This window comes from Telmatherina bonti (assembly GCF_933228915.1).
Source record: "Telmatherina bonti genome assembly, chromosome: 9".
Classification (NCBI taxonomy): domain Eukaryota; kingdom Metazoa; phylum Chordata; class Actinopteri; order Atheriniformes; family Telmatherinidae; genus Telmatherina; species Telmatherina bonti.
This window is the reverse complement of record NC_136627.1, coordinates 9,153,514-9,181,254: the sequence shown is the minus strand read 5'-3', so window position 1 is coordinate 9,181,254 and position 27,741 is coordinate 9,153,514. Positions and strand designations below refer to the sequence as shown.

General features: G+C 43.2%; 3 protein-coding genes across 3 annotated transcripts in view; all 3 read left to right on the top strand.

Annotated features, from left to right (window-relative positions):
* The window catches only part of LOC306760530 (ubiquitin carboxyl-terminal hydrolase 2-like), a 57,974-nt gene extending 41,925 nt beyond the window's left edge, over positions 1-16,049 (top strand). Inside the window, 11 exon segments of the mRNA XM_079246405.1 lie at positions 2,769-2,819; positions 3,477-3,600; positions 3,956-4,067; positions 4,149-4,259; positions 4,698-4,762; positions 5,172-5,275; positions 6,128-6,208; positions 6,516-6,594; positions 8,697-8,801; positions 8,931-9,051; positions 14,195-16,049. Coding sequence (XP_079102531.1) covers positions 2,769-2,819; positions 3,477-3,600; positions 3,956-4,067; positions 4,149-4,259; positions 4,698-4,762; positions 5,172-5,275; positions 6,128-6,208; positions 6,516-6,594; positions 8,697-8,801; positions 8,931-9,051; positions 14,195-14,279 — 1,038 coding nt within the window. The 3' untranslated portion in view covers positions 14,280-16,049.
* Positions 16,050-18,086: 2,037 nt separating this feature from the next.
* On the top strand, positions 18,087-21,402 carry LOC306760695 (GTPase IMAP family member 4-like; the record flags this gene model as incomplete). The annotated part of the gene is made up of 5 exons (XM_079246659.1): positions 18,087-18,096; positions 18,171-18,325; positions 18,394-18,634; positions 20,449-20,754; positions 20,834-21,402. 5 exons carry the CDS (start codon positions 18,087-18,089, stop codon positions 21,400-21,402), a joined length of 1,281 nt encoding a protein of 426 aa, XP_079102785.1.
* Positions 21,403-22,303: 901 nt separating this feature from the next.
* LOC306760967 (TLC domain-containing protein 3A-like) lies at positions 22,304-26,116 on the top strand. The gene is made up of 5 exons (XM_079247025.1): positions 22,304-22,515; positions 23,541-23,624; positions 23,767-23,977; positions 25,493-25,588; positions 25,742-26,116. The coding sequence occupies exons 1-5, from the start codon at positions 22,394-22,396 to the stop codon at positions 26,030-26,032; spliced, it is 804 nt and encodes a 267-aa protein (XP_079103151.1). The 5' UTR covers positions 22,304-22,393; the 3' UTR covers positions 26,033-26,116.
* Positions 26,117-27,741: the final 1,625 nt, after the last annotated feature.

The window sequence follows — 27,741 nt, the reverse complement described above, 5'->3', positions numbered from 1 at the left end:
CCATCCGACACGCCTGTACGCTGATATGGAAGAGATCTCATGAACCTCAAAGCGCCGTGACGCACAGTACGAAGAGCACAGAGACTCTGAGATTAAAACCCGGGAAAAAAAAGCCCCGCTGCAATTCCAACGTTTTTTTTACCAAGCCGCTGAATGTGGAGTAAAAGAAGAGCTTCATCTACCACATTATAAAGAAATCTGTAACATGATGCGGTCTGAAAACGCTGCCAGGTGAAACCCAGAGGTTCTGGAGTGTTTTAGAGAAGCTTCGCTTTGCTTTGTCTGTTTTTATCACAAGTTCTAAAACAAACATTTTGCTAGACTCTCAGAAGCTTGTTGTAACTGGGCAAGGCCTGGATTGGTCTGGGGGGTTCTGCAGTACTTATGATTAAATATCCAAGTAATTCATTTATTTTTTCATTTATTCATTCATTTTCCAAACCGCTTTATCCAGTTCAGGGTTGCAGGGAAGCTGGAGCCTATCCCAGCTGGCCTTGGGCGAAAGGCAGGGTACACCCTGGACAGCTCGCCAGTCCATCACAAGGCGACACAGAGACAAACAACCACTCGCACTCACTCATTTATTTATTCATTTGCATCCTATAGGATAAAAGTTGCTAATGGAGACTGTAACTTTTACAGGTTGACATGTTTACACTTTCTCTGAACGTTTGAAGGGATACAGTACATATACACATATAATAATATGTGTACGCTCAACGTTAAAGTACTTCTCATCCAGCATGCAGCGTCTGACCATCATCAGACCAAACCAACACACGACACGTCGCCGAGACGTTTCTGTTTTTATCAGCTTCCAGCGAAGCGTTTGAGATGAAGGAATCATGACGTGATTTCGCTTCAGCGTCTTCCAGTCATGATTTGTGATCAGTGAAGCATCAACCGTGTAGTTTCTACACATTTCACCAAAAACCTGAAAATTCCCCCGAACTTCACCGGCTTGGTGTGAGTGAATGTCAGTGTGCCATTAAAACCAGTCAGTTTGAAGGTCAGCGTGACATGGGATGGCTCTATGAGGTCGGATTATTCCTGCGGCTGTAAAACGTCTCTGCGGCGGTGAGGCGTCTCGTTCCCACCTGCTGGTGACGTCAGCTCAGTCACCCACTCCATGAACTCTGCTCTCGTGGATCTGAGTGACCTTTTGAACTCGGAGAATGAGGTCACGTCCACCGCATGCCGAAGCTGCTGACCACAGAGGTGTGTGTGTGTGTGTGTGTGTGTGTCGGACCTCTCAGGGCGAGATGATGGATGACGTCTCAGCTCTGTGTGTTTAACATGTTCAGGGCTGATTTGTTTCCCTGCTACGCCGGCAGTGGATGTGAATGAATCATCCCCTGAGACGCGGTCGTCGGTGTGGATGTGGCCCGTTTTCACGGCGGTCTTCAGGGAGCGCGCTCGGGCTTCACCTCAGGCCAGCGGAGCAGGAGGCATGTGGGGGGAGATCAGCTGTCTGGTGTTAGGCTGCTAGAAAACCTGAGGTTACGTCAACATGCTGCCATTTTGCCTTCCCAGTTTGCTCTCAGCTGTGGGATTAAATACGTGGACTGGTGCAGAGATCCGACTCAGCTCGGAGGTTGAAGCGGTTCAGCTTTTCTAAGCTTGTGTTATTTAATAACCACAACCCTGCAAACTGAACTGGTCTCATGTTTTCTCTGCTGCTTCTGCCTGGTTGTCAGGGGCAGCGCAGCGTTCCTTATCCACCCCCTTGTTCTGTGTTCGTTCTTCCTCTGGCTACTCCGTTATGTAACCGCTCAACTTATGTAATGAAATTTAACTGCAGCGAGTGATGACATAAGTGCTCCACAGCACTTCAAGCCATTTTGATGTGTAAATCGCCGTCTTCCTGCAGACGCCTCACTTTCACCCGGATCCTTCAGGAGCAGAACGGCTCTGGGCTTCGCTGTTATTGATCATGTTTCTGCCATCCGGATCGGTTGCCAGGGGAGATAATGAGCTCTAAGTAACAAAAACAAAAAGCAGGTTAATATTTGTTTCCTGTTCGATAGTTTCAACCCTTCAGAAGCTTCAGTCCAACTCATTATTAACACTGGGAAGGTGTGGGGGGGCGTCGATCTCACAGACAGAGAAACTACATATCTTTTTTATATATATATATATAATATATATATATATATATATATATAATTCTGCAGAATGGCTGTTGGATCCATTTAATGGAAATCAGATTTGTTGGAGCAGGGATACATTGAAAACCTCCAAGACAGCGGCCTTTGAGGACCGACTTTTAACATTTGGGACTACTTTGCAAAGACTAGTTATTCTGCAAAAAAGGCCATCAGGGTTATCAATCATGCAGGTTATATAGATCAGAGAAATAATTTATTTCTCAGATTTTGTGACTTGGTTCAGTTTAAAATAGCTCAATTTATGTTCAAAGTTCAAAGTAAAAAGATGACATATAATATACAAAAGCTGTTTAAAGACAGTTGCTGTGTACAATCTGAGAGGTAAAGCTATGTTGGGTAAGAAGAGAGGAGGACGTCCCGCCTGATGCTGACTGCTCCAGGCTGAGAGGGCAGTCTATGATCGGCAGTGGGTCAGGTCTAATTTCAGTAATGTTATATGTCCAAACATTGAGGTCAGCTGGTTGCTAATGGCGATGCCGTGACGTTGCAGAGAAAAAGCTCTGACCAACGTACGGTGCTGGATGGGAACGGGTTAAATGTGTTAAATAGTTCTGGTGTTACAGGTCAGCGTTAACGCTCCGTCTGTGTTTCCTTTTCCAGAACTCGAAGAGCGCCCAAGGTCTGGTTGGACTGAAGAACTTAGGAAACACAGTGAGTAGACTTCCTCCATCCTCCCTGAGCTGCAGATTTTTATCTCTGCTGGTTTGCCACGTTCCTGAAACCCCGACGCTGCTGCCAGGCAACAGGCCCAGAAACTTCTCCCAAAATAAATGTCCTGTGTGTGTGTGTGTGTGTGTGTGTGTGTGTGTGTGTGTGTGTGTGTGTGTGTGTGTGTGTGTGTGTGTGTGTGTGTGTGTGTGTGTGTGTGTGTGTGTGTGTGTGTGTGAGAGACAGTGATACTTGTCCTTCCCCCACTTTTCCTCAGGAAGTTTTTATAAAGTTTTATCAGAGAAGATGGAAGTAGGTGCAGAAAATAAATGTTTCTTGGACTCTTGTGATCTTGTTCTTGCTGTGAGGTTGCTAAGCAACCAGGAGAGATGTCAGTCAGGAAGTGGTTTCTGTTTACACCCTGTTTTTATGTGCTATTCCCTCAACTGCTATTATTATTTACTATTTATCTGTTATTACTTTTAGTATGTATTTATTTCTTTCTACTTCTGAATTTTTAAAACATATTTAACTGTTTGTTTTTTTTTATTCCAGTTCTTTTCTTTTCACTATTTCTGCATGCGTTTCTCACTGCGTTTATTTTTACGTAATTGTAAATAAATAGTCCAGTCAGCTGATTTATGTTGTTTTTGCCTGCAGTGTTTCATGAACAGCATCCTGCAGTGTCTCAGCAACACACACAGCCTGCGCGATTACTGCCTGCACAACTCCCACCGCAGAGACCTTAACAACAACAGCCGCACCAACACCGCCCTCATGGAAGGTCAGATACGAGCTCCTCCTAGTCCACAGGTGTCAGACTCCAGTCCTCGACGGCCGGTTTCTGTTGTGTCCAGGCTCCAACGCACCTGACTGAAATTAATAAAAAGGTTGAGAAGAATTTTCTGGATCCGTCTGATGTGGATCAGCTGTGTTGGTGCAGGGAAACAACAAAAACCCGGCAGACACCGGCCCTCCAGGACTGGAGTTCGACACCCTCAGTCAGATGTGCATCCACTCAGAGACACTTCACCTCACACACACACACACACACACACTAACCGAAGAGTCTTTCTGTTTGCTAGTAAATCTGAAGCATGATCCTTTCTTGACAGTAATGTGAATCATTTTGTGGACAGAATTTGCCAAGCTGATACAGACCATGTGGACGTCGTCCAGCAGCGAGGCGGTCAGCCCGTCCGAATTTAAAACTCAGATCCAGAGATACGCCCCCAGATTCGTGGGCTACAAGTAAGTTTTGGTTGTTTCAGCCGTTGGATGTCGTGGGAGGATGCAGAGAAACAACTAACACTTGTGTGTGTTCCTCTGCAGCCAACAGGACGCCCAGGAGTTCCTGCGTTTCCTCCTGGACGGCCTGCACAACGAGGTCAACAGGGTCACCGTCAGGCCGAGAGGCACCGCGGAGGACTTCGACCACCTGCCGTAAGTTTCCGTCTGCAGGTGTAAGACAGAGCTGCCATCAGGCCCGTACCACGGCAACGACTCAAGCTTCGTCGCAAAGCTTTCATTTACAGCACGTTCGTCTCGGTGCTCCAGCGGAGCCTGGTGCTCCAGCGGAGCCTGGTGCTCCACCTCTCCTCAGATAAAATTGGCGCTTATCTCGCTGCAGCCCGGTTCAGGGACAGTGTCAGTGCAATAACGTGGCTTTTTAGTTCTAAATGCAGAAGCGTGCCACCTGGTCGTGGAGCAGAAAGCAGGTCAGGTGTGTTGTTCTGGTTTTTACCGAGTCAGAGCACCTGATGTGCACGGCGCCTTGGTGGCGAGCGCGTTCTGCACGACTGAGCAACGACCTACTGCAGGGTTTGTTATGACAAAGCAAACAGTGGTGTTTGTAACTTCTCACCTCTGATCTCCATGCAGAGACGAGGAGAAAGGGAAGAAGATGTGGAGTAAATACCTGGAGAGGGAAGACAGTAAGATAGTTGGTGAGTAAAGACCAATGGAAACGGCGTTAACTCCTTCCTGCAACGTTTCTGGTCTTTTTTTTTTTTTTTTTCCGTTTTAAATGATTTCTTGTGATTTAATTGATTTCTTTATATTTGTTTCTTATTATTTATATATTTTTTTATTATTCATTTTATATTTATTTATTATTATTATTAATTTTTTCATTTAACTGTATATTTATTTTAATGTCTCGTTTTATTTCTTTCCTTATTTTTTGCCCTATTTATTATGTTATTTCGTAAGGATTAAAAGGAAACTGGAGCATCATTTTGAACATTTTTACTGAAGGAATACTAAAGAAATGAAGAGATTAAACCAGAAACGAATGAGCTTGTTGAAATTTAATCGTCTTTCTGTATTTTTCTGGAATCGTTGCTGTTTTTCCAGATCTGTTTGTCGGCCAGCTGAAGAGCTCTCTGACCTGCAGCCACTGTGGCTTCTGCTCCACTGTCTTCGACCCCTTCTGGGATCTTTCTTTGCCGATCGCCAAGGTTAGACAACACACACACACACACACACACACACACACACACACACACACACACACACATTCTGGCTAAAGTAACCTTTAGAGTTTCCATTTCTGCTAAAGTTTATAGAATCTGACTTTTCATCACATATACTTGGGGAAAAGAGGAAAATAACAGTGTTTCACGCGGACTGAGGACCTCCTCATGGAGTGCCTTTCCTACCACACGGCTGCAGTTTGCGTGTGTGTAGATACACACTTCTGATGTTCAGCGGCCGGTTTTATTTAGTTTCAGTTCTTCTACATCTTTTAGAAGCCTAAAAATAACATGTAGACTCTATTACTAAATATAATCAGACAGAAAACCCCCAACAAGCAACTGTTTTGTTTTGTGCTTGTCTTTTTTGCGCCGATGATTGTGGGCATTATTTTAGAGTAAGAAGCTCTAATGGTAAAATTATCCCTACGTCGCTGTAGTAAAGAATTAGTCTAAAAATTCCTGAAAATATCATAAAAAAATCAGCACTAGTAAAAACACGACCTTCGCCTTGGTTGGAGGTAATAAATAAAATGAAGGTAAAAGTGAGTACTGGTCTAAATGTCTGAACGCCAGACGTTTGGTGTCGTCATGACGACAACGGCACAAACACGTCCAGGTGGCGTTTGCTCGTGTGTTTTTCTGTTTCCTGACAGTTCCTCTGTGTGAAACTGCTGCGATCGCTGATCTTAACAGAGATCTTTGCTTTTTTCCTGTCTTTCTGTGTTCTTTGTTTGGTGTGTTTTCTCTGCGTGTGTGTGTGTGTGTTTTCTGCGTGTGTGTGTGTGTGCGTGCGTGGATGCATGCTAACGTGAATGCGTCTATGTTTGTGCTCAGAAGGGCTATGGTGAGGTGAGTCTGATGGACTGCATGCGACTCTTCACCAAAGAGGATGTCCTCGACGGCGACGAGAAGCCGGTAGGTCTCCATGGCAACAACTCACTGCTACCAGAGTTTCCTCTGAGGTCACTTCAGCCTCCCTCTGTGGTCTGAAAAAGATCTAATGATCGGCAGCATGGACCTCTTTGGTATCAGACGTTTACTGATCAGTTTTAACTAGTTGGTTGAATAAATAAATTCCTGTTAGAGTGAAACTGGTGTGGGAGTTGAAGCTCCGCTCGCCACGCATCTAAAATGCTCCACATTTCCACAGCAGATCAGATTAATTTTATATTTATTCTTTAATACTCACGTTGGTCCTGAGCCTCCTGCTTGCTCTCCACAGACGTGCTACAGGTGTAAAGCCAGGAGGAGGTGCACCAAGAAGTTCACAGTCCAGAAGTTCCCCAAGATTTTAGTGCTGCGTATCCTTTGATCCGGATGATCAGACATCAAGGTGATGATGTCATCATAGGGTTTGTCAAACATGACACCAATACTCAGGATAGGACTCTACTCAAAATTATTAGTGAGTAGGAAAAATGTTTGTCCAGCCTCTTTTTACAGAGGCAGGATGAACTTTTCTATTTATTTTTTTTATTTTACCGGTAATTCAAAGTCTGAATACCACACAAATAACATCACAAACCTTACAATCAAACAGCTTAATGTGAGAAAAGACATGAACATTGTGGGATGAATGCATAATTTTAAACCTCTTTCAGCTCTAATTTTCTCAAGCTGCTCACTGCTCTGTAAAAAATCCAAAACTAAAAGAAACTTCAGCCACTACTGAGTATATTTGTTAATATTTGTGTCCCTCATCTTCACAATACTTGAGAACTGATCAAGTAAATCAAACACACAAACTAGTCAAGATGATCGACATGTCATTAAAACAGTGTTTTCCACTTTGAGGACGCCTGTCTGATGTGGAAGGGGAGCTCTTTTCACAGTTTATGGTTAGCAGCTGAAAAAGCTGTGTCCCCTCTGAGCTTCTGTTTGAACCTTGGTACATCCAGGAGCACCAGGTCAGCTGACCGGAGGCCCAGAGCAGGAGTGTGGAGGTGGGGAAGCTCAGAGAGGTAAGGAGGGGCCAGAATATTTAAAGATTTAAAAAACAAAAAAAATCTTACTAGCAGCATAGATGTAGCCCTGTTACTATGGATACTAGCAGCATGGCTGTTTCCTTGTTACTATGGACACTAGCAGCATAGCTGTTTCCTTGTTACTATGGATACTAGCAGCATAGCTGTTGTTACTATGGATACTAGCAGCATAGCTGTTGTTACTATGGATACTAGCAGCATGGCTGTTTCCTTGTTACTTTGGACACTAGCAGCATAGCTGTTTCCTTGTTACTATGGATACTAGCAGCATAGCTGTTGTTACTATGGATACTAGCAGCATGGCTGTTTCCTTGTTACTATGGATACTCGCAGCATGGCTGTTTCCTTGTTACTATGGATACTCGCAGCATGGCTGTTTCCTTGTTACTATGGATACTCGCAGCATGGCTGTTTCCTTGTTACTATGGATACTCGCAGCATGGCTGTTTCCTTGTTACTATGGATACTAGCAGCATGGCTGTTTCCTTGTTACTATGGATACTAGCAGCATGGCTGTTTCCTTGTTACTATGGACACTAGCAGCATGGCTGTTTCCTTGTTACTATGGATACTCGCAGCATGGCTGTTTCCTTGTTACTATGGATACTCGCAGCATGGCTGTTTCCTTGTTACTATGGATACTCGCAGCATGGCTGTTTCCTTGTTACTATGGATACTAGCAGCATGGCTGTTTCCTTGTTACTATGGATACTAGCAGCATGGCTGTTTCCTTGTTACTATGGACACTAGCAGCATGGCTGTTTCCTTGTTACTATGGATACTAGCAGTGAAACTGTCTGTCATGATTTTACATTGTACGTAACTCCAGCTAGGTGCAAGAATGGGTGTGTGTGTGTGTGTGTGTGTGTGTGTGTGTGTGTGTGTGTGTGTGCGTGTGCGTGTGCGTGTGTGCGTGCGTGCGTGCGTGCGTGCACATGAGCTGTGTGGGCAAGAAATAGAGGATATGGTTTAGTTTTTGCTCCGTAAGCATCCTGCAGCATTTTGTTGACGGACCTGGTGGGTAACTTTAGATAAACAAGAGAAATATTTAGACTTTCCTTTGACACCACAGTTTAACATTCATGGTGGAATCCTCCTCCCAACATGAAATACTGGTGCAGTTTTTAAGCTAAAGCCTCTGTCGTGGCCCAGTATCTGCTGGGAAACCAGTTATACAACTCCACCACAAACTGTCAAACATGAGCTCTGTGCAGCGCGTCTTCCAGCAGCTCATCAGTAAACTGACCAGGAGGATCTGTCAGCTGTAACCAGCTGTAATGTTCACTGACAAACAAATGTTTGTGAGAACTGATGACTCTGTAATTAATCTGTCAAATGAAGTGACTCACTGGGAATCTGCAGATGATTACTGAGCTGCACCCAAAGCTGCTTCTCCTTGACTCAACTCCCTCATCCAGACCTGAAACGCTTCTCTGAGGCACGAAGAACCAGCAAACTGTCCACCTTTGTTAATTTCCCCATGAAGGACCTGGATCTGCGGGAGTTTGCCTCTGAAAACAGCAGTAAGTACAGTTCCTGTCAGACCTGCGGACAGTTCTACGTCCTGCAGCTTTATCCTGATGTGATAAAAATGACCTGAGGCTGGACTACATCTTGAGCTAACTTCTGTTTCTATTTCTGTCCCTTTGCAGCAAATGCAGTGTACAACCTGTATGCAGTGTCCAACCACTCAGGCACCACCATGGGCGGTCACTACACAGCCTACTGTCGCAATCCCAGCTCGGGAGAATGGTACACGTTTAATGACTCCAGGTGGGTTTGATGGTTCTGATATGTTAGAAAGCTGCAAAATGTTCCTTACTGTGGGATAAAACCTCTTGTGGGACTGAAAGAATCAGCAAAACCCCCTCTCAGTAAAGGGGCTCTACATAAATACACACACCTGATGATAATCTCTGACGTTCACTTCTACACACACGTCACGCATTCGTCCCCCCTTATGTCTCTTTTATAATCATTAAAACTGTATTTGTATTGGTATGTGATCACGTTACTAAACTAACGTTTTTTCCTCTCAGAATGAGAGGTTTACATCTATCTGTCCGCATACATGGTATCTGCCTCATATGTACAAACATATGTGGACAAACAGCAGTGTGTGTGTGAAGCGCTAAACTGCAGCACTGGCTTTGTTTGAAAGGCGCTAGGAGGACGTTTGAGATCAGTAACGGCAGTCCAGTGTTGCCGCAGTCGCCTGTAGTGCAGTCATCGCTGCACCGGACACGACTGCATCCACTCACAGATGTAAACAGGTTTCCCTGGAAGATTTTTGGCCACCGTACATTCATAACTTATTCAGCTCATATTTATCACTAGATGTCAGTAACTCTCACACACTGGACCTTCAACACCAGATAATCTGGTAGTTTTATAGTATTTTGCTCGCCCGATAAACCAGTCTGATTCCAGTTCCCACCTGGTCAGCATAACACACACTAGGAGTGGGAAGTCGATTGACAATTTAAAATATTGGAATTTTTTGCTTCGCAGTTTTAAAATCTATATTTTTTTGTTAAAAAAAACAACATTTTTTTTAATGATTACAAATAATCCATTATAATTTTTTTGCCTTTTTGTTTTTATTGATCTTTTTACATCATAGCAGCAGAATGATGGTCGGGCTACCGTGTTGTTTTTCCATTTCCTAAACGAAATGACAAAAATAAAAGTTTTGTACTTTTTTTTTTGTTTGTTTTTTTGTCTACAAAAATGAGCAATAACTAATAATCGTGAGAATTGCAAATTAAATCGAATTGGCACCCAAAAAATTCCGAATCAAATCAAATCAGGACAGAAGCGTATCATTGCAACCCTAAAACAGTTTCAAGTTTTTATTCCAGCCGAGTTCCCACTGCTAAAGGAAGAAAATGTCCAAGAATTCAGAGGAATGGAGATTCTTTTTTATTAAAAGTCACTACATAAAAATAGTCTCTCTTCCTTAAAACAATCATATAAAAGTTGTTCCATATGAAGGTGAAAGGTGGGAATCTGCTACAGATGAGGAAGGGGGCATGTCCCCCCCTTAAAGCACCCCAGTATGTCCGCCTCTGACTGGCTCCATCTCAACCACATGGTTTGGTCTTGGTCTTGACCAAGCTGGTAATCTCCGCAGCATCACTCGCTCCGATCTGCAGCACCAGCTGCTGTCCTCTTCGGGCTTCTGCCGCCGTAGTCATTGGCGCATCATCGCCGTCCCTTCCTGCTGCCGGCACCAGTCCTTTCTCTGGCTTTCTTCCCAGTGGCGAGCTGCTTCCAACCCATTGCCCGTCATGTTCTCCTTCCCAGTCCGCCTTGTAATCCCACACCTGTTCCCTTTTACACATCCCCCTGCCAGTCTCATGGCAGGGAGGAGGATTGCCAGCTGGGGCCAGTGGCCAGTCAGTTACTTTGTCCACCAAGTCAAATCCACAGCGAATCAGAAAAATGCATAGAAAAATAAAACCCATAAAACCAGAACACAGGCAAGGCTGAACCCCACGGTTCTGTCACTTTCTGGCAAGACTTCAGCATGAAATTAGCAGAGATTGACCAAACCTTTTCCTGTGTATGTCGGTGTGAAGCAGGACGGAGTAGTGAGCGCTGCTGAGTTGAGAGCTCACTCCCGCATTCTGACGGCGGCTTCCGACACCGCTTGGTCGCGGTAATCCTGCACTTTCTGCTGGTTTAGCTCTGTTTGCTGCGTCAGGCGACGGATCTGCAGCGCCCCTGAAAACTGCTGTAGCGGTGACTCAACATGTTGCCCGTCTGCATAGAACAGAAACAATCAGTTTTTCTTTAAACAGCTTTTCTTTCAGCAGATTTTCTACAAGACTGACCCACTTCAGCCTCTTTGTGCTTCTCTCTACAGCTAGTATTGATTTATTTATCTAAACCTGATAGCAGAAAGTGTTTGGCCCACATGTGGTCCACATCTGCAGTGTTGCTGGGCCTATATGTGGCTTTGATTGAGGCATTGTCTCCATGTGAGCAATCCTTCTGTAACTCCGGGACAGGAGTTGCTTGCTGTAATGTATTTCCAGACTGGTTTGTCACCATTTCTGGCCACACGAGAAATCTCCAGTGCTGCAACTGGGCCATAAGAACATAAAGAAGCCCAGATTAGACCAAATGTTCTGCTGTGGGGGTATGGATAAAGGTTTTGGTGAGAGTCCCCGTACCAGCGGTAGCATGAGATGACCAATGATCTCTTGACACTAGGAAGCAGCAATGCTAACATGTAGCATAGCAGAATGGCGAGGAGGAACTCTGCTAAAAGGCTCGACGGCGCGTTGCCGTCCAAACCCAAAGCCGTTACATGGGAATGCACATGAAACCGTCTCCACTTCACAGCTTCTGATCATTTCTCCAGTTCAAGCAAACCTTACAGGGAGCTCCTCGTATCATGGTGAGCTGCAGTCAGCGTGGCGAACAACAATACGTCTCCGTTCTCCTACGAGTCTGTTTGAAATGACTCATCAATGACTGCTAGTTTCCATGGAGATGAAGGAGGCTCTGTAGTGAAGTATTCACTCTTCCTGTCATATATATTGTCTTGGAATTCACTTCTCTCTGGAGCCTTCTGGAGTTTTAAAGCTGATTTTGGAGTTTGTAACAGGAGTGAGCATGTGGTAAACACTAAAATGAACCATAGAAACAACATAAATAGCATTTAATCATTTATTTGTATAAACAAACACTTCATTTACTTCTTCAGACCGTCTGGCTCAGCATTAGTTTGCCCCCAACAACACACACCCCGAGGCGGATCACCTGCTAAGTACACGGCAAAGTTAACACACTTGGGACATCCTGATTTGCATGACAACCCTCTACACATCAACAGTCACTTAATATCATGCACAAAAAGAATTGGGATCAGACAAACCAGTGCTGAGCACCCCGGAGAATAAATTCTTTTGGGGGGGAGCGACTGAGAAAGGAAAAAAAAAAAAAAAAAACACAAACAAAAGTAGTTAATCCGCTCTTACGATCACCACGAACGGTGGCCTGAACACACACACAGCTGGAGCAGACTAACTTCAAACTAAATCAAACGAAAGGACAGCAGGTAGCGGCGCATCACACTGCAGCCTCGAATTCCCAAACCCCGTTTCCTTCATCCAGCAGTCTGCCAGAGCCCAGCCCAGATCACTGCTGAGGTCCAACACTGCCCCTGAAAGTCAACGTGGCCACTGCTGTCTCTGGCTACCAAACAGGAAGCTGGCATTACTTCCCCATTTATAGAGGACTTGTCCCGAAGGCAAGTTTATTCCTGGACTCTGTCCATCATCATCATCAGCTTCCTGAGATGTTCGCCTGCATCACACCTTTAGTAAAACACCAGGAAAACTCCACTGGTTCACTTTTTACCTGCTACTGTAGCACAGGTCCTCATCAGACGTTTTCCCAGCTCCTCCTTACTGGGAAGAGTTCAAGGCTCTTCTTTACTGGTTTTCACTGAAAGTAAAGAAACCATTTACGTTTTCTACTGAGTTCCAGGCAGAGGTGGCCTGGAACTCAGTCCTGTTCCGACCCGTCACCAAAGCAGCTGAATTTAATGAACAGAGGTTATTTACCAGGTAAACGGGCCTGTTAGTGAAAACACCTGTTGTAAATGTAGGTAGATCCAAAAACATGGCAGGACTTCTACTTTCTGGACCAGGACTTGCCACCTGTGGTTCCAGGTGACTTTTTTCTGACTCAGATTCTGGTTCTTCTGTAGTCATCTGACATGTTTCAGCTTCTGTAGAGACCAGGATTACACCTGCAGTCCAGCCAAAATATGCTTCATTTAGTTGAGTTTGTCGTTTTAAACAAATCAATAGATGAAGTAAATAAAAACGGCTTAAATCAGGGGTGTCAAACTCCGGTCCTGGAGGGCCACCAGGTTTTTGTTGTTTCCTTCTACCAACACAGCTGACTCAAACCAAATGGATCCAGCAGCTTCTTGTCAACCTGTTTTTGAGTTTCGGTCAAGTGTGTCGGAGCGTGGAGACAACAAAAACCTGCAGGATAGCGGCCCTCCAGGGCTGGAGTTTGACACCTGTGGCTTAAACGCCTCTACAGTTTGTTTGTGTTCAGTAAAGTTCAGCATCACTGTTTCTTAGAGGAACAAACAACAAAGTAATTAAAGGCCTTGAATTAGTAGGCATGGGGTAATTCCTACGATACTAATTTAAAGCCTTTAATTACTTTGCAAAAGAGAGCAATAAGAATAATTAATAAAACTGCTCCTAAAGAGCATACAACGGAATTGTTTTGGAAGTCGGGACTGTTTAAAACTGCAAGATTTGGTTATGTGGAAAACATTAATAATCATGCATAAAGCTAAACAATTCTTGTTACCACCAGGGCTGCAAACTCTTTTTATTTTAAATGATGGAACAAGTAGACGAAATTGTGATTTTTAACTACCTTTTCACAAGAACTACACATTTAAACAAATGTGTATTTCAGTGGTTGGTGTAAAACAATGGAACGCACTTAAAAGCCATTTTAAAAGTTGTTCAAATCCTTCTCAATTTAAATTGAAATATAAAGAGTACATACTAAAACTGTAGCAAAAAACTGATTTGAGAAAAAAAAAATAAAAAAATTCATACCTGTGCTTTGTTCTTAGTGTCTGCCGTAGATGATGCCATCCAGTTGGTTTACTTTGAAATGAGGATGGGGTCGGGTTTATAAGATTAATTCTTCTTTCTACTCCAAATTTCTTTTCTTTGTACCACAATGGGTGTGTATTAGTTGTTGTAACTTTGGAGTATATTTTCTGTTGTTGTTTTTTGGATTTGCCAATATATTATGAAAAAGAAAAAATGAAATGAAAATATGCAAACAGTCGGGTGAACCTGCAGAAGCCGAGCGAAGCGTTCAGATTGTCTCCACTTCTCTGACACCTCCCCCCGTGTGTCTGCAGAGTAACGCCAATGTCCTCCAGCCAAGTACGCAGCAGCGACGCCTACGTCTTGTTCTACGAGCTGGCGTCCTCCTCCCGGATGTGAGGCCTGGGCCGCGGTACCGCTAGCTGACGGACAGACGGACGGACGGATGGATGGAACTGGGCCTGTTCTGGACTTTTATTTGAACTGGTTTCACACACAAACACAGATGAAGACATCCTCTCCCAGCAGCTGGAGAGACGAGCAACACAGACTGGACAGAAACCCAACAAGCAGCTCTGCTTTCTGTATCTCCGTCTCCTCACCAGAGGAGAGGTGTGTGTTTACTGTGTGTGTGTGTGTGTGTGTGTGTGTGCGTGCGTGCGTCTGTGTGTGTGCGTGTGAGAGAGAGGCAGACACAGGGCAATAACCCATCCAGCAGACCGAGCAGGTGAATCCGTCTCCATCCCAGAAGTCCCTCTATGCACTGAAAACCAAACTGGCATCCTTTCTGCGCCTTTCTTCTCCTCATCTGCCTCGAACCATTAAAACGGACTGGTTGCAGTTTTTTGGACTCTTTTTCTTTTCTTTTCTTTGCGTTTGTGTTGTTTTTCTGTTTATTGGACGCATAATGTTATTAGTAAAGCACCATGAGGATTATCGCCACTTTGGACCGTGTCTGTAACTGGAAGGGTCACTGGTCCCGAGAAGCTCTCAGCCCACCGGCCCGCTTCGCCTCCGCTGCACCGCAACACTCCCACGTCTGTTGGCGGCGTCTTCAGCCTGTTTCTGTTGGCGTGGCGACGGGGGCCGGTGGCCCTGTGGCTCCTGGTTTAGCTCGTTTCTTCCACGTGTGGCTGCTACTGACGCTGTAAAAGTGCTGTGAACAGACAGTCCGGTCTGGACCTGGACACAAGCGGTAATAACTGTAACGATCTCATCGTCAGAGTGGGGTCTTTTCTTCCTCTCTTGTTTCATGCCATTGAACAACACGAAAAGAATGTTTTCAAGAAGAAAAACTATATCTGTATATTTTTATATCCCGATGCAATATAGAGAATGTAACTATTCAATGGTGCTGAAAATGACCCGTAACTGTTTTCAGTCGGTTTATTCACCAGGCTCCAAGAGAGAAAAAAAAGTTCTTATTTATGCTTACAGGTGATGAGTCACACTTTTTAACAGTGGCAGTCGAACACATGCGTATACAAATATATATATATATATATATCTCTGTATATGAATAAAAATCAACACAGTGGTTTCACTTTGTGTCCGTCTTCTTTGTTGGAGAACGAGACGTTTATTCAGCTCAGAGAGCAGGAAACAGCGACATCTGGTGGACGGGTGGGGAACAGCAGACTGTTCGGGACAAATCTATTTTCGACCAAAATTCATGCGATAAAGGGTCAAATTGCAATAAAAATTAAACAGATTAGTTGGTGGTTTTAATTAATGTTCAGGAGAGGAAATGATTTCTGAATCAGACTAAGTGAAATTTGATAGTCTTGTTTATTACGTAGGTGTAAATAAACGGCCAGTAGAGGAAGAAATGTTCATCATCACTCATCTTTTTGTGACTTCAGTCCTTTCTTTACAATTTTGGAGAATTCAGAAGGAGCTGAGCGGTGGATGAGGTCCAGAAGATTTCACCGTCAACAATCGTTAACTTCCATCAGCTTTTCTGTCTGTCTTTCTTTCTTTCTTTCTGTCTGTCTTTTTGTCTTTCTTTCTCTTCATCTCGTGTTCTTGACGTTGTTGATCAGTCTAGTTTAATTTTTGCATGTTTTTGAGGAGATGTGAAGCCCTCGTGGGGTTTTAACCTCTCATTCTTCATTGACAGATTTGTGGTCAAGTCAAACTCCATGTTTTGAACGGCTGATTTAGGTGCAGTCGAAGTGTTTTTTTTCCTGCTCTGGAGAAGTTATTTCTTTGTGTCTGTTGAAAATAAACAGTTATTGTCAAAACATCCCAGAATATGATACTCTTAGATGTGAGTGTGTCTTTTTTCCTGATGGTTCTTTGACCCAGGATGAACTGATGAGAAAAAAAATCCCACCAAAGCTAAGCTGGAACGTTTAAACCTGATTGTAAACGTAGAGACGGTGTCTAAATCCCAAACACTGACTGGAAGCTGGTTCCAGGAGAGGAGCCTGATAGCTCTGCCTCGCTTCAACCAGAACAGGACTGCTGGACGGAGACGTGTGTGGGACAAAATGAAATAGGAAGGTTTTTGTTGTTTTACTTTTTAGGTTAAATGAGGCAAGATCATTCAGAGCTTCGCTAAGTGACGCACAATCAGCACTTCTGTGCATAAAAATGCTCCAGGGCAAATTTTCTGCTCTTTACAAATTGCCAGCACTTCTAACTGCTGCTGGAAAATACATACATTAAAAAATTAAAATTAAAATTAACCATAAAAAACACTTTTAGTTTTATTTTGTGAAAAAAAATAAGTTCATTTTACAAATAGAAGTACTGAATATATAATTATATCATGTATATGCAGCTGAGATAACATGCTGCTGGATGGAGGTTCCACAAGTTCTGTAGCTGCAAACGTCACAAACAATGTTCTCAGTTATGAAACTAAAATTCTTCTTTTCTTTCTAACGCAGCTGATCTTCAGGAAACTTCACAAACTGAAGTGTTGAAAACTGAATCTCTGCTCCACAATAAACCTTCAGAAAGGGTTTACATTTTATTCCCAGGTTTTCTTTTAAAACAGCGGCACAGATATTCTATTCTTTTCTATTTTATTCCATCATGTTCTATTTTATTCTATCATGTTCTATTTTATCCTATTCTATTCTACCTTATTTTATTTTATCTTTCTCTATTATATCTTATTCTATTCTATCTTATTCTAATCTATCTTGTTCTATCTTATTCTATTCTATCCTATTCTATTTTACCTTGTTTTATTTTATCTTTCTCCATTATATCTTATTCTATTCTATCTTATTCTAATCTATCTTGCTCTATTCTATCTAATTCTATTCTATCCTGTTTTATTCTATCTTGTTCTATCTTATTCTATTCTATCCTATTCTATTTTACCTTGTTTTATTTTATCTTTCTCCATTATATCTTATTCTATTCTATCTTATTCTAATCTATCTTACTCTATTCTATCTAATTCTATTCTATCCTGTTTTATTCTATCTTGTTCTATCTTATTCTATTCTGTCTTGCTCTATTCTATCTTGTTCTATCTTATTCTATTCTGTCTTGCTCTATTCTATCTTGTTCTATCTATTCTATTCTATCCTGTTCTATCTGATTCTATTCTCTTGTTCTATTCTATCTATTCTATCTTGTTATATTCTATCAACTCTATTCTCTCTTGCTCTATTCCATCTTATTCTATTCCATCTTGTTCTATCTGATCCTATTCTCTTGTTCTATTCTATCTTGTTCTATTCTATCTACTCTATTCTATCTTGTTCTATTCTATCTACTCTATTCTATCTTATTCTATTGTTTTCTATTCTATTCTATTCTACAGTCATTTAGCAGACACTTGTATCCAAAGCGACTTACATCTGAGAGTGAAACAACACAAGTAAGAAATCAAACGAGGACATCATAGATAATCACTGGTCAGACTGCTGAGAGTCCAGTTGGACCAAGAGGTTGCCATGTAACGCTACAGACATCGATGTATCCCCCCCCCTCCCCTCCGCAGTGGTCATAAGAGGGATATTTTTATTAGATATCTTTAAAGCGTCCAGTCGCTGAGTCTGACGGTCTCTGGCATTTCTCTGGAATTGATCATTTATTGACCAAAGTGATTCTCAGTAACTCGTCTGCTGTGAACTTTGAAACCATCTCTGTGCCGCGCCCTGCCTAGATACTGCACAGTCGCTGTAATGGTCTAATCAGGGCAGCGGAGGCACAGCTCTTACTGGGAGTTGCCTTTCCATGGCCATGTCTCATGGTAAGTTAGTTTGAACTGTGTGAATGGATAGCTGCGTTTCTGTGCATGTATGTGAGATCATGACTGTCGGTCAGGTCCTGAGCCAACCCTGTCGGGACTGGTTTTGCTCCTCCTGGGCGAGAAGCAAAGTGGGAAGAGCTCAGCAGGAAACGCCATCCTGAGCCGACGGGCCTTCCATCAGAAAACCAGCCGGAGCTGCAGAGAAAGCAGCTCTGTCTTTGGACTCCAGGTAACACACTTTCTCTGTGGTCACTTAAACAAATCTGGACGTCACTCAGATTCACCCCCATCGTCCAGGTGACGGTGGTGGACACGCCGGGGTGGTCGTCCCCATCCACCACTCCACGTAAGGTTTCCAGGGAGATCTGCAGAAGCCTGACCCTCTGCCACCAAGGACCCCACGCCATCCTGCTGGTGCTGCCCGCCTGCAGCTCCTTCCGTCCCGAGGAACTGGGAGCCATGGAGGCCCAGATCAGACAGCTAGAAACGTCCATCTGGCAGCAGGCCATCGTCCTGTTCACCCACGGAGACCAGTTAGGTAAACCAACCATCCACACAGCTCCCTCTTATGTTTTCTACAACCGTTTATGTGTCGTTGGAGTTTTCTGTATTTAATGACAATATCATAATCATGACATCACATCTGTCATAAACTGGAATAAGACTTTATTTCTATCAGTTACGCTTCATTACGAGTGAATTAATAAAACCTTTTACGGTGTTTATAACTGAATAAATGGCAGGGCGACCATCTCGCAGTTTAGACAAGGAAGTGATACTAGACCCCTAATGGTGTGAATAATGACAGATTTCTGTGGATAAAACTCTTGTTAGAGTTGTTTAAATACTTACAGTAACATGGTCTTACTGATGCCTCTTCATGATATTATAGAATGTGAGCACTTATGTACTTATGTAGTCTGTTTGGTACAAGAAGAACTTCCTCTGTATCTGCGAGCAGAATCACACCGCAGACCGTTTTCTGCTCAGAGTAGAGGAAAATGAATTAATTAAATGCCTCACCCCAGTGTTACCTTCCCAACTTTATCACCTAGAAAAAGACAATTAAACGGGGTTTCCCATGCAGGGTTGCCTTTTCTATACTCATATTCAGAGTCGATAGGATTTACTTGATTTTTTTTTTTGTCAAAGTAAATAAGTTTTACAGTTTTCTGAGTTTTCCAAAATAAAGGAAAAAGTTTAAAAAAAAAAGAAAAAAAAAAGGTAAAAATATGAATGAAATAAAAATGACCTCTTTACATTGAGGTTTGCAGTTTAGAACAATGTCATAATTAAAAACACCATTCATCATCCTGACTGCTTAATCCAATGAAGGGTCACGGGGAAGCTGGAGCCTATCCCAGCGATCTGTGGGCAAAAGGCCGGGTACACCCTGGACTGCTCGCCAGTCATTTCTACAGACAATTTAGAGTAACCAATTAACCTAACAAGCATGTCTTTGGATGGTGGGAGGAAGCACCCAGAGAACCCACACATACACGGGGAGAACATGGAAACTCCACACAGAAAGGCTGCTGTTCAAGCCTTGTCCCAGCTGAGGAATCAAACCAGTAACCTTCTTGCTGTAAGGCCACTGTGCTAACGTATCGTAATATTCATGCAAAATTAGTATGAAATTAAATTTGTACATCAGAAATAATCTCTGAAAATGGGAAAAAGGTGAATCCAGCGAATGCCGACTAATTTATACATTTAAAGATTTATTTAGAGTACATATTAAAAAACAAAAAAAATACAAAACATTCAGATTTAGTAAAAGAAAATAAAATAAAAATGAGTCTTAATCAGACTCTTCTGACCTGGCGATTCAGAGACTTTACTGCATGCTGAGGGGGGGGGGGGTTGCGGGTGGGGGGGAGAGGGGGGGAGAGAGAACAAGGAAAAACTGTAGGTTAACTGGTTACTCTAAACTGCCCCGAAAGGAATTAGTGTGTGTGTGCGTGTGTGTCTCTCTCTTTGTGTTGGCCTGTGATGGACTGGCGAGCTGTACAGGGTACCCCACCTTTCACCCAAAGACTGCTGGGATAGGCTCCAGCTTCCCCACGACCCTCAATCAGACTAAGCGGATCGGAGAGCGGATGAATGAACGATGAAGCTAACATGTCAGCCTGGAGAGAACCTGCTAGTATTTTACCGACAGGAAAGAGTTTGGTATCATGTACCTGTCATTTGATGTTCTTGGTCTAATAAAAGACCAGATTTAGCTCGTTTCTCATTTCCAGCTCACTTTGAGCACTTTCTTGTCAGCAGTTCCCATTTCTGAGGTCCAGTGAACGCACCATGATGATATGTCCCCTTCACTTCACCTGGTGATGTTTCTCTGTGCTGTAGGGGGGTTGTCCATCCAGGAGCACATCCGACAACAGGGTGGGAGTCTGCAGTGGCTGCTGGAGAGATGTGGGAACAGGTACCAGGTCATGAGCAGCCACTCCGCCCAGTCTCAGGCTCAGGTTATGGAGCTCTTTCAGAAGATTCAGAGGATGGTGGAGGTTCCAAAGCATCCCAGGGGGGTCGGGTACAGGCCGCAGATCCTGCTGAACCAACATGTGAGCATCAGGCAGGAAATACACGTGGAGATGGACAGGAGTCCAGAATACAGGCAGCAGATTACCTCAACAGATCCTCCTATAATCAGAGGTATCAGATTGATCAATCAGAAATATAAATATGCGTTTGCTGTGCAAAATGTGAAAATCCCTCCACTGTGTCTCTATAGGATTTGTTTCAGCTCGAGCAGGTTGGAATCCCAGTCTCAGCCTCATCCTACTGGGAAGGAGAAAGTCCGGGAAGAGCTCAGCAGGCAACATGATCCTGAACAGAGAGCAGTTTCAGACGGGAATAAAGACCACCAGCTGCTCTGCAGGACGCGCAGAAATATCAGGGAGGTCTGTGACGGTGGTGGATACCCCCGGGTGGAGTCTGTTTGGTCTGGCCAATGCTGAGCAGGTCAGAATGGGGATACTTCACAGCCCCTCACTCTGTCCTGCAGGGAGTAGGAGGACATTTCTGCTGGTCATCCCTGTCGATTCATTCAAAGAGAAAGACAGGAAAGCCATAGAGACGAACGTCGCTGTGCTGGGCGACGAGGTCTGGAGGAGCACCGTGGTCTTGTTCACATATGGAGACGAGCTGAAAGGAAGTACAGTTGAGAAGTACATTGAGAAGAAAGGAAAACCTCTGCTGTGGGTTCTGGAGAGATGTGGGAGCCGATATCATGTTTGTGACACCAAAACAAACAATGAAGCACAAGTAAATCAGCTCCTGGAGTTGGTGGAGAGGCTGTAAACCTTTTAAACTAACATGCTGACCTCATGTTGCCGTTCCTAATCTCTGTACGTATGCAGATATCTATGTTTGTAATACATCTACCGTTCATAGTCATGTAGAAACCTCCTGAAAAAGTTTTTCTATAGCATCTGGTAGACTATGGGAACCAAACTAGTTTAGCGTTTATAATTAAATTAAACAATAAGTTTTATAAACTCTGAGAGCCTGTCCTGACAGAAAGGGATTTTGTCAGGAGTCCATATTGTTTTATACATTTTTTTAAATCAGTGTTCTTTTTCTTTTTTCCCTTTAAATAAAGTTATTTTCTTTTTATTCATGTATGTGTTTATTTATGTATGAATAAGTGAAACTCAACTGGGCTTTTAAATATCTATCTATCTGTCTGTCTATCTCTATCTGTCTGTCTGTCTATATATATGTTTGTTGGTCTATTTATGTTTGTTTATCTGTCTCTGTTTATCTGTCTATCTATCTGTCTGTCTATTGATGTTTGTCTATCTATCTGTCTATCTATGTATCTGTTTGTCTATCTATCTATCTATCTGTTTGTTGATCTGTCTGTCTATACGCTTGTTGGTCTATCTGTCTCTCTCTCTATCAATCTGTTTGTCTATCTGTCTATCTATATGTTTGTTTATCCATCTACCTGCTGTCTATCTATCTATGTATCTGTTTGTCTATCTTTCTCTCTCTGTCTGTCTGTCTATCTCATAACTTTTGTGGGCATTTAAAACAAATTAAAGTCATTTAAGGTTAATGATTTCTATTGGTCAATGACGCTCCTCTTACAGCCAATCAAAGCCCTTTAAATTAAACGGAAGCAGGAAGTCCAGAAACTCCAACAAGAAGTAAACGTCATGCTAACAGGCTAACAGTAGTTAGCTCGTTTATCCGCATGATGGGTGCGTAACTTCAGTGTTCCAGATATTTTGTTTCGTGAGAACGGAGTGGACGCTGTTTCGGGCAGCGGAAGAGAGCGGCCGGCATCATGATTAGCGCCTTAGTTTGCGGAGCTGTGGTGTTTCCAGGAGTTTTCTTCGGTTTCAGGAAACTTCTGAGACGCAGCTTCAAGCGGTGGACTGACGCCGACGTCGTTTGCGTCAGCGAGAGGTGCACGAGCCCTTCAGAAATATCCTGCAACGCATGCGCAGTTTGATGCGACTTTACTTTTCTCAGTGTAAACTTTACACTGCAAAGTTAGTTATTCAGCAGAGGTGGCAATTCCTGGTCCAGAAAGTAAAAGTCCTGCCATGGTTTTTTTTTTATCTACCTGTACATTTAGAACAGGTGTTTTCACTAACAGGCTCGTTTACCTGGAAAATAAACTCTGCTCATTAAATTCCGCTCGTTTGGTGACTGGTCGGACAGGACTTTACTTTCTGGACCAGGATCTATTTATTTATTTTTGGTCATTTTATTTTTTCACAATTGAACAAAAAAAAACCAGAACATAAACTGATAAGTCAGGGGTTCAAGAATTAAATGAAAATAGGTACAAAAGAATATGCAGGCTACGGAAAATACATGTAAAAATTGAGCATCTTCGCCTGTGTATACGTCCATACATACAAACATATACAAAGTCTCAGTGAGACTATATCAGTGAAATAAGAATTTTTCCAAAATGTCTGTAGTTTTTAAGGCCTTAGGGTTTTCAAGATCTTTAATGATGGTGCTGTATTGAAAAAGTTCTTGTAAAAACATTGCAAAGCTCGGCTTGCCGTCAGCCCATTTCCTTTTATGAATATGAAACTTTCCCATGAGTATGACAAGTTTTACACAAAATATCAAGTCCTTTTCCACTTTTTTATCTTCAAATTAAAAAAAAAAGTTCTTTTCTTTTAAATGTACGCAATGTTCTGTTTTCTTTTGAATAAAAGTTTGTACATTAATCCAGAACAATTTACTGAACAAACAGTGATAAAATAGATGATCAGTAGTTTCTACATCCAGGCTACATCTGGACCAGGAATTGCCACCTCTGTTATTCAGTGACTATATGAATGAAAAATACATGAATTTGGTTATTTTATTTATTGTGTGTAATTTTAGACAACACAAACAGGTGCAGGTGTTTGTTTAGAAATGGGAGCTGCTCCTCAGATTCCAGTTTCCGTGTTGTTTTCTTTATCCAGGCTGGTCTCAGCTCTTCATGCATCCCTGGCCACTGCAGCTGGTGTCATCGTGGTGTCATCTTGCAGTGACGTCATGACAGACAAGTGAGACACTAATGAAACTAATTTCTAAAGGTTTTTCTGTGTCAAACATTCTTTGTTTGACACAGAAAACAAATTCTGTGCCAGAATTAAAATGTGCTGCTGCTGGTTTGGTAACCCAGTGAAAACGCTTTCTGTCTCCCAGTCACTGGCTGGTGAACAGCTTCGTTCTATTCGGCGCTCCCTACATGGCCTTTGACATCTACGCCATGTATCTGAGCCACTACCACACCGAGAGAGTCAGAGGAAAAGCCACCGAGCACTCGCTTCAGACGCTGAGGGCTTTCCTCGTCAAGGACTGGATGATAGTCCTGCATCACACGGCCCTGGTTCTCATTTTCATGCCCATCACGCTGGTAAGGTGCTATGTCATAAACATTTCATGTCTGTCCTCAGCTCCTTTCCTTGCCTGGTCTCCAGTTTCAGTTTCACCCACCTGAGATGTGGGTCAAGGGTGTGAGGAAGACAGAGGAGTCGGAGCAACGAGCTTTGTTCCCTCTCAGGGAAAGACAGATATGCTAACGCCAGGGTCTCCAGAGTTGAAGGCCTGCAGGTTGTCAGTGTATCCCTGCTCCAACACACATTTGGCTCACATTAAATGGATCCAACAGCCAATGAAGTTCTTCACAATTACCAATTCATTTGAGTCAGGTGTGTTGGAGCAAGGACACATGGAAAACCTGCAGCCTTCGAGGACCGGAGCTGTCTCCCCGTCCAGGTCCTCGGGACCCCCTGCCCTGCATGTTTAATATGTAACCCTACTCCAACACACCTGAATGACATGAAAGACTCATTAACAGGCTGCAGAGAACTTGAGGAGAAAGTTCAGGAAGCTGACTCAGGTGTTTTGGAGCAGGAACATGTCTACTGAGGACCTGGATTGGGAAACACTGGACTACTGTAACGCCCTGCTTACTGGTCGTCCCAAAACAGTATTTTGGCTCTTTAATTATTACAGAATCTGGGTGCAGGTGTCCTGACGAAACCAGAAGACGGGCTCACATCGCACCTGTTGTAAGGTCTTTGCTTTGGCTCCTGGTGTGTTTTAGGATCCACTTTAAGGTTCTTCTACTGTTTTTTATAAATGTCTTAATGGATTTGGGGCTTGTTATCTTTCCATCCTGCTTTTACCTTATAAACTCTTGTGAACCCTGAGATCTTTAGGCTCTGGTCTTTAAAATAAAAAAAAGGAAAGATCAGGAGTATTTTTGCATATTTATTTACATATTTTCAGGTGTTCCTCCGAGGGAGCCGCCTGCGCTGGGTGTCATGTTGGCCATGGCTGCAGGGACGCCTTTCACATCATTGGTGTTGTTGTTGTGTTCTGGTCGAGTCCTGGTACCGTAGCAGACGGCTCCTGTGCTTCCTTGTCTGGCTTCTCTGTGCTCCGCGACATTTACATGTGTGATGATTAAGATAGGTGTTGAGTGTGTGTGTGTGTGTGTGTGTGAAGGGGGAGGGGTTTACAGGGAATTCTTTTCTTCTTTTCAATCTGTAAAGCACTTTATGTTAGATTTTATTGCATTGAAGCGCTTCATAAGGAAAGTTTGATATATTTGTTTTATGTTCATCGAATCCGGTCCCCTAGTGGCTGTCAGTGGTACTGCAGGTTAAGGACTTTCCACACCAGGGGTCCTGGAGGGCTGCCATCCTGCAGGTTTTAGTGTTTCCCTGCTGCAACACACCTGCCCCATTTAATGGCTCATTAAGAGGCAGGGGAAGAAGATGTCAACAAGTTGCTGGAGAACTTTTTCATTAGAATCAAACCCTAAAACCTGCAGGATGGCAGCCCTCCAGGACCAGGTAGGTGACCCAGCGTATGATGTCTCAGTGTAATAAACCTCTCTGACTGCTGCGTGTCTGATTTGCAGTTCTTCAGAAGAGGACTGGGGGATTTCTTCATCGGCTGCATGTTCACCACAGAGTGCAGCACTCCTTTCGTCGCCTTGGGAAAGATTCTCATTCAGGTGAACTTCAGCATCCCTCAGAGCAGTTTGTCATCTGGGAAAAAATAAACTATACTGGCATAATTTCATATTATAGAACAGCAGATCTGTAGTTGGATCTCTCTGGCTCTGTGACGTCTTCTTAACGCTCCCCTCCTGTATCCCGACACTCAGCTTCACCTCGACGACACCCGGCTGCACAGAGCCAACGGCATCGTCGTCCTTCTGACCTTCTTCACCTGTCGGATCCTGCTCTTCCCCTTCATGTACTGGATGTACGGCCGACAGTTCGGGATTCCTCTTCACAGAGTGGCCTTTCACCTGCCTCTGCAGTGCAACGTGGGTAACCTGGTGATCCTGGCTCCGCAGATCTACTGGTTCATCCTGCTGCTGAGGAAAGCCAACAGACTCTACCAGAGACGGAGGAGACAGCCGGAGGACAAAGACGGACCACGGACAGAATGAAACGTCCATCTGTTGCCCAAAAAGCGACAAAATTTAACTGAGTGCAGCTAATATTAAATGAAAAGCGTAAATTTAATGAATAAATGGGGGAATGAAGGTTTTCATGTTGAACAATTGTAGATTTTTACATTACTTTTAATGTATTTTTAATTTTAATTTCATATTTCACTTCAAATAAATTGAGTTTCCCCAACATTTTGTTTCAGTATTTTACTTTTCTATACAGAAAAATGTGACAAATCAGATCGGTAAAACACGTCCTCGGCTTCGTGAGGATTTTTTTTTAGATTTGTTTGGTGGAAAGTTTTCTCCACTTTAATAAAACCAGTTGATGTTGTGTGATTACTTATCTTTACAACCAGAAACAAATCACTGAAGGTTTACTTTAAACTTGATCGTATTATGACCTGGGATTACACAAACCAGAATACATATAAGAAAATAAATGTTAGAAATGAAGCATGAGCTCATTTGTTCCTACATTTACAGCTATACATATAAAACTACCTCCAATGCTGTCAACACTCTTCTTCTGCAGCATGTTTGTTTTTCCCAACTTGTCACATCCAGCATCCTACAGGATGGTCTGGCTGCAGCGCTGGGCTTTGCCAAGGTCAGATATATGCATATAAGGCCTCTACTGATCATTTATTATTCTTTATTTCTACATTGGTCTTTTCCTCATTTTGGGAAAAGACAAAGAGAAAGTAAACATAAAAGAGTGACGAGAAATTAAAAACAGACAGGATGAGATGTTTAATCTGAACAGCAAAACCAGCTGCAACATCTGGAAGGAAACAAAACTGACGACCTTCAGGAGCGCCTATAAGCTGGGAACGGTAACCACGACGACCACATCAGCAGCACGAAGAAAGAGACAGAACTGTAGCTGCTGGTCGACGCCACGGATGCTGGATCAGCAGGCAGGTTAGTGAATGTGGGCAAAATGTTAGGAAGGAATCGCGATCAGAGGTTGTGGAAATGCAACCGGGTCACTGCAGAGATCAGAGGTGCAGCAGGGGGACCCGGAAGACCAGCCAGCCCACCACAGGGACGACCAAACATCCACCCAGAAGTCTGCAGAGGAAGACCACAGCCAGAGAGCCTGGAAGCAATGAAGGACGGGCTCCAGGAGGGCGGGGACGGCAGCTGCAGGCCCCACCCGCTGCTACTGCTCCAGAGACCTCCACACACAGCCAGATAATCCAAAGAGATACTAAAATGAGACAAAATACTCCAACATACCTGAAATACACTCAGAAAATCTAAAGGAGAAAGAAATGAAAAGAAAAAGTAAAACAATTAGAAAAGCTCACTGGTCAATCAATCAAAACTTTATTTGTAGAGCACTTTCACATACCTCAAAGTAACCAAAGTGCTTTACAGGTAAAATAAAATAAATCAACATTAAAAGCACTAAAATAAAGACAAGAAAATAGTTAAAAAGACAAACTAAGACAGAAAAGACCTGGTGGTCCTGCTCTCCAGAGTTAAAAGCCAAAATAAAAAGATGAGTTTTCAGAAGAGATTTAAAACCACTTAAAGTCCCATCAGACCTCACCGAAAGAGGGAGACTGTTCCAGGGTTTGGGAGCTGCTGCAGAAAAGGTTCGGTCTCCACGAGTCACAACTCCTCGGGACTACGACAAGCTGGTGCATTTCTGGGAGACAGCGTCCTTTAAAATGGTACCAGTGTATCCCGGTACTGGT

What these genes read in the sequence shown, in the direction of transcription:
- LOC306760967 (XM_079247025.1), top strand. Translation starts at nt 22,394, where the DNA reads ATGATTAGCGCCTTAGTTTGCGGAGCTGTGGTGTTTCCAGGAGTTTTC. An exon ending in TTTTCATGCCCATCACGCTG is followed by an intron (nt 23,978 to 25,492) that starts GTAAGGTGCTAT and finishes TCTGATTTGCAG; the next exon opens with TTCTTCAGAAGAGGACTGGG. An exon ending in TGGGAAAGATTCTCATTCAG is followed by an intron (nt 25,589 to 25,741) that starts GTGAACTTCAGC and finishes CCCGACACTCAG; the next exon opens with CTTCACCTCGACGACACCCG.